At 39.6% G+C, this 13,763-nt stretch overlaps 1 protein-coding gene across 1 annotated transcript in view; it reads left to right on the top strand.

Annotated features, from left to right (window-relative positions):
• PRKG2 (protein kinase cGMP-dependent 2) overlaps positions 1-13,763 on the top strand; it is a 791,389-nt gene that overhangs the window by 377,324 nt on the left and 400,302 nt on the right. The window contains exon 6 of the mRNA XM_069237440.1: positions 8,281-8,344. Coding sequence (XP_069093541.1) covers positions 8,281-8,344 — 64 coding nt within the window. The remainder of the gene's footprint in view (positions 1-8,280; positions 8,345-13,763) is intronic.

Raw genomic sequence — 13,763 nt, 5'->3', positions numbered from 1 at the left:
TGGGGTAGTTTTGGGCCTCAGGGAGGTTGGGGGAGTTGCATGACAGAACCACTCATGCTGTTTTGCATGCATTCCCACACATGCCTTTACTAGGCATGCTTTTACAGCGAAATTCGCTGCAAAGGCATGCGTGGTAAAGACATGCGTAGAAACAACGCGGTTGTGGTTCCGACCGCATTGTTAAGGCACACATTTTTCTGACATGCATGGTTCCATCATGCAACCTACATATACACACTAAAAAGGCACAAAAGAGGGGAGGGAACTCAGAGGCACCACTGATTGTCAAGTGAGAATAACGTAGTCAAGATTCACTCTACCGGAAAAAAGGAGTAAGGAACACCCATTGACAGTAACATCAATCATCTGACAGAAATGAAGCAGCTTCAAGTACTTCATGAGATGGTAGACTATAGAATTTGAAATGAATAACAGTTACGAAAAGGTTGTGCACCAAACTTGGTACAGGCAGAAAGGAGTCACTTAGAATAGCAATGCTTTTTTATGAAGCTGGGCTTCGAATATTGCTTATAATAAAGGGTGGAAGGCATAATTGAGGTTTTGAGCCCAACCAATGGCTTCTGGAGCAAAAGCATGGGGATACACTTTCCAACTGTAAAAAGGGCAAAGTGAGAATTTAAGCAGAAAGAAGAGGTCTATGAAAAAGAGACCCCACTTAGAAAAGAGTTTTTTTTTTTTAAACTGAGGGTGCAGACTTCAATCACTGAAATCCTAAAGATGAATTCAAGTCCAGGCTGTGATTGTGTTGAAATTTCCCAAAATATATCAGTCTTGTACAGAAAGTTTTATTTGTAGGCAAATATTCCCAAAAATGTTTGGCTATTTAACTAAAGGCCTGAATCTTGTTCCTCCTAATCGGTTGATGTATTTGACTGCCATCAAATCTTCTATGTACAGGAGGATGTCTTGGCAAAGCTATAGATGACAAAGGAGTCTGCAACCATCTCTCAGCAATTTATGTGTAGGGATGATTCCTGGTTTGACCATGTACCCCAATCAAGAAATGGCCACATCTTGTACCCCAACATGTAAGCCTTACACCACAATATAATACCAGATCTGGGTGGAAGAGAAAATCACCTCCCTGTTCCAGACATCTACGAGTTATAGCCACCACTGGAGTTCCATGTGGGACTTCAGATCTAGAGCTATGATTTCTGAAAAAAGAGACTTCTCAGTGTACATGATAGGTTTTTGATCTCTTGGTGATGAGGAGCAGGAAAATTGCTAAGATGGAGGAGGACAAAAGACCCGCCAAGCGAGTAAATAGTCTCAGAGATATGAACTTGTTGAAAACTTGAAGGAGCTCTCTTTTTATCATTTCCACTCCAGACTGAGGTAACTGAAGTGTGGATTTCTTTGAAACAATGATGAAATCATCAATTTCTATCCACCTGGAAGGGATGAAATTTAATTTCTCTTGATTGACAATAAATGCAACACTCAGGATGAAATAAGTTGCCATCGACAACTGTTGCTGGTGCAAGATCTAATTCTGGGCTAGAAATAGAAAGGCATCTAGATAGACTTTACCCTAGTTTGTGATTTTCGTAAAGTACATTAGCGCTGAGGAAAGTCAGAAATGAAGAAACATGAAGCAGTAAGTTTTGTCAACCCATTGGAACTGAAGAATTTCCTGCAAAATTGTGACTAGCTGATATGACATGGAGCCACGCCCATCCTTCTCTTAACCTTAACTCCTTCCCTTAACAATTGATATCTGTTATTTCTCTACAATGATTGATGTACATGTTTATCACACCTGCTATGCAGGTGAGTCACACAGTATACTTGATAATCATTAGAGGTGTATAAGAGCAACCCAGACTGACCCTGAGAGTGTTTCGCATTTTCTTTCCAGACACATGTGTAGACGACGATGTCTGCAATCCTTTCTTATTCAGACCTTGATAGATTACATATATTACAGGTGCTTGTTCATATGTTTAAGCTCATTCTTTGTCCAATTCTTCCAAAATGTTATGGTGTTCCATATGTTTCAACCTGGAATGTGTACATGATCCAACTTTCTTTTCTTCTTTATTAATCTTTCCATTTTTTTCATTTCCTTACATGTGAGTCATATTGCCATCTGTTACTGCTTGTGATTATTTTGAAATACCAATAAAAAAGTCTAAAAAAAGGATTGTGAATGGGATTTTTGAGGTAGGCACTTTGAGAATTCAGAGGATCCATCCAATACCATTCCAGAAGCCAATTTCTAATATTGGTACTTGTCTCCATTTTGAAATGACAATAGATTACACAGAGATTTCAAGAGTTGAGATTTATTACTGGTCATAGTTTTTGTACTTTTCTTGGACCGTCACAGTATGCTGCTAATGGACCAAATTAGGTTAGCTCTAACGCTCTTTTTGCAGAAGAATTTGAACCTCTTTAGGCTATAGAGAATTCAGTTATTTCTACATATGAAGGGGATTTGAAAGAACATCCTGAAAAGGAGACCTGTAAAGTTCTATGGCATAACCATGGACAGTGTGCAGAACCCAAGTGTCTGTTCTGATATTTTTCCATGCTGAAAGAAAAGGAGCCAACGAGCCTCCTTTGAGAAGGTGTCCAGAAAGAGATTCACCCATCTTGAGATTGATTGTCCTTCTGACTTGATCACTGCTTCCTAAACTCTCTGCTTCTTTGGAGAAAGACTTGCAATATGAAATCTTGACTGTAGCAGTTGAAGACTCTGAAATGAGAGTTTTGTTTTGAGAAATATTGACCAGCAAAGCAGTTCTGTCCTATGCGGGACCTGCCAAAAGCACAAGAGCCAAAGAATCTTCTGAGAGAGAATTGGGACTTATTGAGACAAGTGAATGTTGCCAAATATTTATTAAAGAGTTGCTGAACAGCAATCCATTGGTTTGCTGACCATACTCCTTTGTCGCCACATTCTTAGTTTTGAGTCAATCTTTAATAAGAGACTCTTTTATCCTGAGCGATAGCGGTGTTCACATTGCCTCGTAGCTCACCAACACTTTGGGCCTAATTTGATATGGTGATGTGATCGATGTCCTAGCCTTCCTGCTTTCTTTCCTCAGCATTACCTAAGATTCGTGACAGGAGCCCTTTATATCCAATTATCTATCCTTGGCAAAATGACAAGGCATGATGTACTGCATTCTTTGGGTGTTTCCCAAACTTTGAGAAAAAAAAGTAACAATTTGTGGTCCATAATTTGTGTTATTAGGACATTCCGGTCACAGCCTTGTGCAAGTGTGTTTGTTTAGAGTTTTCTAACCGTCTAGATGTGACAAAATGGGCTACGTGATCTGTCGGGATTCAATCGCTGGATTTTGGGTGGTAGGTATAAGAAGGTTGAAATACAGGCTCATCAGCAAAGTTTAAAAACGATATTTTAGAATTGTTAAAGGAATCATTTCGAAAATCAGAATAGGAAAATCTATGCCTTTTCTCCAGGGGTCTGATCCAGAATGATTCATCTGGGTCACCAGAGTCATCATTATCCCCGTCTATATTAAAGACGTAATTCTCATCATCACTGCCATTAAGATGTACATCAACCAAAAGCCGATCATTTTTTGACGATTTGGACCTTTCAGCTTGAAAGACCTGGAGATTTATAAACCTTAGTCAAATGTAACTGATCTGCGCTTGTTAGAGCAAAGGCGACTTGTTAGCGTAAACATCTAGCTGTAAATTTTTAAGAACAGTCTCAGTTTTGAATGCACAGCAGCTGCTGCTACTCCGTGTCTCTCCCGCACAAGTTCTGCTGATTCTTAAAGTAAAAAGTGATTTGAGTAGCAAAGTGTAAAGTGCTATGAGGTGTGACGTCCGCAAGGCTATTGTGGCCAACAGCCTCTATAACACTGGGGACCACGAGCCCCAAAGTGAAACATACTTATGGCTTAAAAAGCCATCGAAGACTCGATAGGTCAGATGTGGTTATCTTGGGCAAATATGCAGGACAGCAACTCACCTGTTTTGTCTTAGTGCTGCTGGTCAGGCGGTGCCATTGTAGACATGTTCAGCTCTTTCTAGTGAGCCGTAGGTCTCCCGATTTGTAGACAGATTGAGAAAGAATAGAAACCTAACTTGATAGGTGTACTATACATTTCAGTTTACTAGTCCAAAAAATTGTCAACAAAAGAATTAAAAGAAAACAATGTATATTTGAAACCCCTATGTTCTAAGAATGGGTAACATTTTTTACTTTTGAATGCTTGTTTATCAATGAGGATTAGTGTGTACGGTATGTCATGTTGATGTGGTAAGCTCATAAAATGGCCACCAAGTGAAGGCTTCTGTTGCTAGCACCTTTGGGTAGCTCTTCTGTTTAGCAGGGAGCATTTGTATTCTGTTGGCTGCTTCTATCATTTAGAACCGGTACTGACATGTCCCCATTATTAATAAATAATACGCCCAAAAGTCACAGAATGCAAGATTGTTGAGCATGTCACTAATAGGGCAAAGTTACCTTGGGTTGTGCAGGTACTGCTGGAGCATAGTTAGTGTTTTAAGAGCATTTCTCGACTATAATACTGCAATATCTGGAACGTATCTCACTACATGGGCATGGCACCTTTGTTCAACTTGTGAAAATCTCACTCTAAGTCTAGCACAAAGGTGCTGAGGTCATACATTTGCACCATAAAAACAAGGGAATGTCACACATAAGCCACGTAAATACTTGGGAGCCGTGTTATTTCTATCCACATTACAAATTAAAATCATACGAACTGCTCATGATTGCCATTTTGTGTTGCTTACGAGTTTTAGACTGCTGCTGATAGTCACAAGTTAGAAAAATAAACTCAACAGCAAAGTGCCTGAAAATCTACTGTTTCAAAAACATTGATTAATTGTCTGGCAGCACGCAGGCCACAATAAAGGCTCAAACTCGACCACAGGGTCATCTAAACGAGCAGGGTAGCTGGCGCTTAAGTGATGTAACCCACATAGCCTTATGGGACATAATCAAAAAACATCTGGAACAAAAACGCAACCTCTCCTTTTCTAATTAGCATAAGCATTCCCCTAGTACTCTTTGGGTCGTGGGGAAACTTTAGGACGAGAGCACAGATTGAATTAGTCAACATTAAGCTAACGCATCGATTAGTTTAAGTGTCAAAATGTGTTAACAGTGCACTGTCCTCCTGAGATTTGATTGAAGTGGTATTTGCCATAAGCAAGACAAGATGTTAGGATTTGGGATCATTCCTTTCATATTATTATAGTTTACATTTAAACACAGTATCAACATTTGCTGAACGGCTGAATTGCAGTGGATTGTTAGAGGTAAATGGAGATTGTCCTGTGCAAATCTACCTAACGATAGAAGAAGGGCAGTGAGAAAACTGATCTGTAGAGCGGTATCAGCAAAACAAGGTGAGGTGGACTCTTTTTTTTGCTTGTATTTACCACTGTAAGATAGTGGGCACCTGTCTTGGAATTCTAAGTTAAAGAACATAATAAGTGTTCCGAAGTGCTTTTTTTCCTACAAAGTAGCAGACTGGCAGCAAATTGCAGCAGCTTGGTGTGGTATCCTCGTGAGGCCATTCGAAAAATTAGTAGAATGCTTTGAGAGAATGTGAAGTGACGTGGATGGTGGAACGTGGTGTGGAGAGACGTTGGGACGGACGAGGAGGTGTTTGAAAGGGGCACAATTTACTTACTTGAGTCGAAAGACATAATTGATTTTCTGGATGTCTTGTTTGAGAGAGAGGGTTTCCCTCCATAACCTTTGGGTCTCACCACTGACCGCACAGGGAGATCTGGTGACCTCTTACGTCTTGGGTCAGTGCCGGTAGCACTCCAGATTTTAGCCTTCCACTGGTAACATGGCTGGGCTTCCCACCTGGGGCTGACCCTTCCCCTGCAGGGCCACGCACTGTCCTTCCCTCTCTGAGCATGTAAGCAGGCTGATAGGTGCAAGGCAGACCCACAGCTTCTCTAGCAACTTGCACAGCTTTCAGGTGATGTCCCCTCAACCTCTGGGAGACTGACTGCCACGCAGACACCCGCCCCACTCACACTGCAGCACTTTGATTTTTTATAATATGTTATTTAATGGTTTAGCTGCGTACATTAACAATCACACAGCAGCGGTGAAGCAGGCATGTACAAGCTCCATCTTTTTCCAGATCAAAAAAAAAATTGCACTTCATCTTTTAAATCAGAGCTGAAAAAACAAAGGAAAATCAAATAAACAGGAAACACTCCCATCTATCCCCCAAAAGAAAACTGCACAAGGACAACCCCTACATGGGAAAATGGTGGGATTTGGATCAGCCAAGTAAGTTACACTTGAATTGTCTCCTTCAGGATGTGTTAACGAATATAGAATATGGTATGTTTCTTGTATGCTCTGTCGGGTTTGTACACTCGTAGACAGCAACCAAAATGCTCATAGACATGGACTCAATGATGAGCTCCCATTGTACACAATGAGGTAGAGTCAAAATTAACTGAATTACTCAACCAGATTCAATAAGCTGTGTTATCATTGCCCTTTGTTGTCAGTGCCTGCATCAATTGTTTGTTTGCCTGTGCCGCTTCTCTGGGAATATTCCCTTTCCTACATTCCACCGGCAGCACCTGGTTTTCAATCTCCTTCTTCCAAAATTCAGTTCGCAGGGCACATGCTGCTTTCCTGTTCTTGGCTACAATACCTTTTGCCTGCGCCAGTGCCAAATCTACAAATCCAGGATGTGTTTTCCTTTTTTTGGATCTTTTAGTAAGACCTTGCTGGCATTGTTCCAACATGTCTTCCACATCCCCGTTATGATGCCTTCTAGAGTTTTCTTTATAGTTTGTAGTATTTGCTGATATTTGAGCATGCCTATACCATATGGTGAAGGTCTGCTACCCTTTTCCCACAACTAGGACAGCAGGCATTATCTCAAGGATGCATAACCCAGATTCGTCTTTGAGTCAGGTACGTCAGAAATAATAAAATGTTTGTATTTGGACCTATCCTTTCCTGCAACCCTAAAGGTGCAGTCCCTAACATCGACTTCAAGTCTTTCTTCGCTAATTGCTTGCCTATATCATGGGCCCATATATTTCAGAGGCATTCAAGACTTCCGATAGTATCATCCAGCATTATCTGGTACAGTAAGTTACATTGTTCCTTGCATTACTTCCACCTGTAAAGTAATGTTTGTAGAACATGGAAGGGGGAGCTCTTCGAATACTCTGCTGAACACTCCCTTTCTTGGTCAGTGAATCAGCTTGCAAATGGAATAAATTGGGATTGTTTGGATCCTTCTTTTATATTCATTTTCTACAAAGTTAATGTTGATTCACTAAAGTCCTGGAACCGGTTTCAGAGATTACCTTTCAAATATAATTTTCTGGCAATAGAATAGACACGGCCTGTGTGCAAGGTGATGGCTCTAACAGCAGGTAGCAATGATTCTAACTCCAAGCAAGAGTATCTATGGGCACAATGAAGTGTTTAGTCTCAGTACTTGGCTGCTATCAGCCTTCCTAAAAGACGGTTCCAGGACTGACAGACAACAAGCACACAGAACACCAGGATAAGAGTCTGGATGTTCCAACTCTGCAGAACTTCACATGACCAGTAGGCCACATTCTCCTTGGAGCACAAAAAGTCTGCTATGGACTAAGAAGTCCACAAAAACAGGCGTGCACCCATCACTGATTTATGTCAACAACCCAGTCCATAGGTAGTCTTGCATCAATGAAATGGGCCTGCTTATTGAACTCCTCCAGGTCACAGACCAGGTTCTTGTCCTTGGCTCTGCCACAGTTAGTACTAGGCCAACAAAAAATCAGGATACCAGTTTCACATTCAAGTTGGATCACTAAGGGCATGAATATACACCTGTAAACCATGCAGAAGACATTCCTACATCGACAAAAAATCTTTTGGTTCTGTTACATGCAGGAAAAAGTGGAATGAGGTAAGGAAAAGCACTTGTGTAATAAAACATAGATAGGGAAGGATAGTGAACATGACCAAAGGATGTGCAATATGTAGAGGGGATAAAGAACACCAACCATCTTATCTGCCATAAACTAGCATTGACTTAGTCCTCCGCGGATGACTCTATGGAGGACAAACTTAATAATCATACTGATTTAATGGGTAAATTTGTTTCCATTTTGTTAAATTTCTGAAATTCTGGTTATGATTTGCAACCTGATAAGTAGACCTTAAATGCATGGTAAACAAATTATGCTTGATTACATGTATTCATTAACCATGTCAATAAATAGAAATGGAAATATAAGTAAAGCATTTTTCTTTCTTTTTTGAAGTGTGCCCCTTTTAAAGGACTTGCCCGAAGATAAGCTAACAAAGATTTCTGATTGTTTGGAAGTGGTGAGTTCTCTTATATAATTAAAAGGTTTAAAGTGACAATATTTGTTTATCGTTTAACAACTGTAAGAAGGCATATTTACTAAATATTGAGGCCCATATTTATAAAAACATCACACAACACAACTTAGCAAGCCATGTTGCTGACCTGCACTGCATAGAATGAAAAGGGCTGAAAAGTGCTGTATTTAATATTATATGACACATTTATGTTCTTTCCTAGCGCTTACCCACTTTTGGCTACTTAGCACCAATGCAGGAACCCTTGCAGCATGGTGCAAGGGTGCCTGCATTGTAGGCATGATTGTTTTGTGTACAGGAAGGGGGACCTTCCTGCATAAAACAGTCCTCAGAGGTATTTTCCTTTTGTTTTTCTCCTTGCACCTCTGGTGAGGATGTGTACAACTCTGACACATTCCAAGGTCTACCAAAGTTGGCAAATCTGGGAATGTGTTAGACTTCATGGGTAGGTACGTGGGAACACCCACGCTCCACCAATGGCATGTGTTCCTGCCACAGAGTAACGCAAGGTAGGGATTTGCAGTGCCTTGTATTACTCTAGATTTTTCAAGTCACTCATGGCCATGCAAGGTGGCCTTGCATGGCTTGATAATTCTCATTTAGGGGAAGATTTATCATTATTTCACACAGCCTAACAGAGCAAGCCACCTTGCTGCGCTGAGTGAAAGGGCAGACATGTGCTCTATGTACCATTATACTATAATCACTTTTCCTTTCCTAACACTGGCACACTTTGGCTACCTAATCCAATGCAGACACCCTTACGTCGTGTTGAAAGGGTGTCTATGTTATAGGTAGAATTGTTTCTGTGCAGGAAGGGAGCCCTTCCTTCACAAAAACAATCCTGAGAGGCATTTTCCTCTTTCTATAGCACACATACAAAGAGGGAAAAACAGGGAGAAAAAATATATTTCTTCGTGTTACACTTCTCTGGGAGGCATAGCATTTTTGCACATTCCCAGGTCCACCAGTAATGGTAAATCTGGGAATACGACAAAATCCATGGGTTGATGTGTGGCAACACCCACGCTCCACCCATGAAACGTCTCCCTGTCTCAGAGTAACGCAAGGCAGCGATTTGCGGTGCCATGCAGCTGTGCAAGGTGGTCTTGCGTGGCTTGCTAATCTCACTTAAATGCTGCAACTCAAGAGTGCGCAAGGGCGATACAAAAGCTTGATAAATATGGTCCTGAAGAGCTTACTTTGAGAGGATTCGCGGAGCTACAAGTGCAGGTGAGACACAATTTAGAGATCCCCGCCAACACAGCAGTTTTTTTTGACAAAGGCTCATCTACTGATGCACCAGATAGACTTTCAGCAGAACTGAATGTGGACAGGGGTGCGACCGTGTGCCATTTTTTTTTTGCTTCTCAGAAACAAAACCCCACAGTGAGGCTTCTCATGAACAAAAAACAAATGCTCCTAAGGCGCGTGGAGTTTTCTCCTTGTCTCTGGTGACCTTTCTGTCTTTTCCTGCAACTATGTTCAGGTTGCATTGCAAATGCACATGCAGCAGGATGCAGAGAGCAATATTTCCTGTTGGGTTGATTGTCCTTCCTGTGCACGGCAAAATAATTTACAGGTATTCTAATACTTCTCAGATGCCCTTCTTCCTGCGCCTTACAGATCAGTTATTTTGCAAAGTGTGCGAATGTGTCAAATAAGGCATCAGTCATGTACATTTGTGGCACTTAATGAACTATTATATGGACTAAAACACAAACATATGGGCATATTCTGGTAATAATATATTTTGTTCCAGGAGCTCAACAAGGCCCGCGCTTTTAAAGCTTGGAATCGTGGGAGAGGGGAGTCTGAGTTAGAATTACTTCTGGGGGCTCTATTCACTATTCTAGTACAAAGCACAATTTTCTGAGTAATATGTGGGGAATCGTGCTTATGTACAGAACACTGGGTCAGTAGTATTGGCCTCAGCATAACACGACTTAACAGTGTTTTCAGCAGTTTTAGGCTTCTCCCTCCAAGAATTTTAGCAGAATGAATCACAAATAGTGCAAATTAATGTGCACTGGGCAAATAGAATGATAGGATGTGAGATTGCGGGTTCTAGTTTGTGATGGAAAGGGAGGTTATATTGGTGTATTAAAGCATTGGGACCTCTAAGAGAATATTCTCTATATATACATTTCAGAATGGCATGTTTTGGCTTATTTTAGGAATTAGATCGGCATGCACTCGGGTAAGTGTCATGCGCAACAATCTCTGGCTGATAGTATCCTTATTTATAAGTGCTGCAACGTTTTTCACAGAATTTGGCAAAATAAAAACATTTCATGTGCTTACGGATTGGTCAGATTTCACTCCGAGTAGCAAGGATATACTTTAATCATTTAATTTGCAATAACATTCAGTCCAGTCGTAAAAGAAGCTAAGTAACGCCTGCATTTATTGACCTCCAAAACCTCGTGATTTCACCTTCACTTGCTTCTGCATATGCTTCAGTTTAAGTTCATGTTTATAAGGAAAACAAAACACTGAAAAACAAGCCCAGACATAAACCATCAATTTGTAGTCAGAAAAGAATGTGCCCTCTTGAAGTCACTCATGAAGACAAAATACAGCAAACATCTTTCTTTCGCAATTCAATGTGTCTTTAAGCCTACCACAATGGATTCTTTTATCACTTCCACACAAAACACAGATTTATGTTTTCCTTTCTGAATTGGAAGTGAATTTAAACTACATAAAATACATTTTAAGTTTGAACTAAACCTTCTGGCAACCCCTGGTATATGCTCTGGTGGAAAAAGAGTTTTATATTATCATAAATTGGAATGATGCAAGCTCCACTGTTGTTCAACAGCTAGAGACAGGGAGCTAAACGTTTTCTGCCGTATACATATTTTGAGTTTATTTTTGCAAAGGCATGCTCAGAAACGAAAATCTGTGGGTTAATTGTCTGCAGTTCAGAATGGGTGCAAGTGTGTTTTATTCATCTACAGAATGTCAGTATAATAATCTAATGCTGTCTTTTACCCGGGTGGCTATAACCAAATGTGCTACTGTGACATCCTCTGAAATGGGTTCCTCTACAGAATAGTTTGAATGGATTCCCTGTAAGAAATGTTTCGGTTTCTAGCAGATTACTAATGTATGTAGAATTACTATGACACCTTTGGCCCAATGTACGGATTACATTATCAAAACACTGACTTTTGAGAATGCATTCATATTTTGTGAAACAAGTTACATTTAAATAAGTCGGTTCACAAAATGCAGAATTGCAGTGGGTCACAGAGCAATCTGTTTAATTAACATTCGCTAGGCAAGCCCCTAGGGTATTGGCCACAATCACAGGGAAGGTGGCCAGCAAAGATCAGCAGATCACCATGCCTGTCACTGTTTTTAAATAAAGAGAAGTATTTTTTTGTTACATGCAACATATTTCCCTTACAAACATGGGGCTGCATTTTTTAATTTATAAAAGGATTCATTGAGAGTAGGCAGTAGTCCCAAGGGACACCACCTACTCTTCTTGAAACGTTTCCCACATTCAGAGAAGAAAGGCTCGCAAAGGATTCCTTCCCCTTTGTGAATCATTTACCACACCAGTTTGAAAATAGGTAACTGATCAGTGGTTTGTGAACGGAATTATGGTTGCAAAATCAAAATACGATTTGCAGTTAGGACAATATGCCCACTACACTCCTCTTCCAAATTGCAATTTGTAATCCATTTCTAAAACCCAATTTACACATTCAGAGACACTCTCCAAATCTGTAAATGTGTTTAGTAAATACAAAAATGCTCTCTAATGGTCGCAGGCCCTCTCTGCGAATTGGAAGGTTTACGGTAAAAGATTATGTCTGTCAGGCCTCGGTTGCTACTGAAGTCACAGTCCTTGATATGAGTTCTTGTCCCTGTCTTTCAGTGTTTCTTTAAAAAGAAGCATCTCAGAGTACAAACGCTCACTTATGAACCTTTGAATATTACCTCTTTGGACAAGCTCTGGGCTTGATTAACAGTACCTCATTGCTGTTTATGTGACTCCATAATATATTTTCCTTTGAGTCCTTATCACTAAAATATTGGTGCAGCCTAAAGTGCTTTCTCTCCACAGTTTTCCCAGTAAACATATTCTTCTATTTATAAAGGGTGCAAAAGAGGTACTCACAATCAATATCAATCCTATGTCCTCAGCTGTCTAAAATTACTGTATTGGTATCTGTCTAACTTTCTGTGCCTTGACACTGTACTCCGTGGGCCTCAGAGTCAGGACCTAGAGTGAATGGACTCCCATCACAGAATACCAGCTCAAAAGCCAGCTCCGGCAAGAAAGCCTCAAGCCCTGGTCTGTCTCAAGAGACCTCAGGACTGATTCATGAAGTTAACTTCCACTTATGAGTAATTTACACTTTTGAGTAAGCTCCTCAAAATCTGTAAACTTACATGTCTCCGCCCCCTCAAAAAAGGGGTTAAGACAAATTTACAAGTGCAGGTTACCACATGCCAAAGTTGTAATAAATCCAGCACCAAACATGGCTACTCCTTGGTACTGCAACAACATCCCATAGAAAATAATGGAGGTAAAACCCCATAGGAAATAATGTTAAGATCAATTAAATCATTTAAATCGTGAAAAATTTAAATAAATGTAATGTGATGTTAAAAACATACAAAAGAGAATATATTTAATATTCAATTTTTAAATAGTTTAAAAGCCATCTTTGAATATAAACATTAAGGTAACATTTTTTAAGTATAATTAAATTGCTTATACTTAATCCTATACATCACTTATAATAGGTATTAATATGTAACACAAACATGTTTTTCTTTTGGCAAATTTATTTATTTTCATTTAAACTTCAGTAAAATAATTTCAATTTAATGTAATTTAAAATATGTAAACCATTAAAGAATGCATTCAAAATTTTTCAGTAGCAATGTAGCATTTTTTATTTTGTTCTACATATAAAATAATATATACAATTCATTTACATTAATATTTCAATCACAAATATTTGTTGTATTTTTTTGAGTTAGATAAACTTTCTTATTATTTTACCTTGGAGAACCCCACTCCAACTGGGAGACTCCCTCTGCTAAACTAGAGAGATTTTATGACTAGCCAAAAGTCGTAAATTACCTCAAAAGTGTAAATTACTCAAAAGTTGCCTTTGTGAATAAGGCTCTACTGTCAAGGGTAACCTACACTATTGAGCAATTTACAATTTTTAGCAAGTTTACTACTTTTGACTATTCGCAAAATCCGAATGTAAGTTACTACTAAATAAAAAGAAAAAGTAGGAAGTCCTGCAACACACTTTGCCAACCAGTGGTGCTACAACACTCTCCCATAAAAGTAATCAGGTAGGCAATTTAAATAAACCCCATAGGAAATACGTTTGATTTACATTAAATTATGAAAAATAGTTAA

This window comes from Pleurodeles waltl, chromosome 1_2 (assembly GCF_031143425.1).
Source record: "Pleurodeles waltl isolate 20211129_DDA chromosome 1_2, aPleWal1.hap1.20221129, whole genome shotgun sequence".
Lineage (NCBI taxonomy): Eukaryota > Metazoa > Chordata > Amphibia > Caudata > Salamandridae > Pleurodeles > Pleurodeles waltl.
This window is presented reverse-complemented; position numbering and strand designations above follow the sequence as displayed.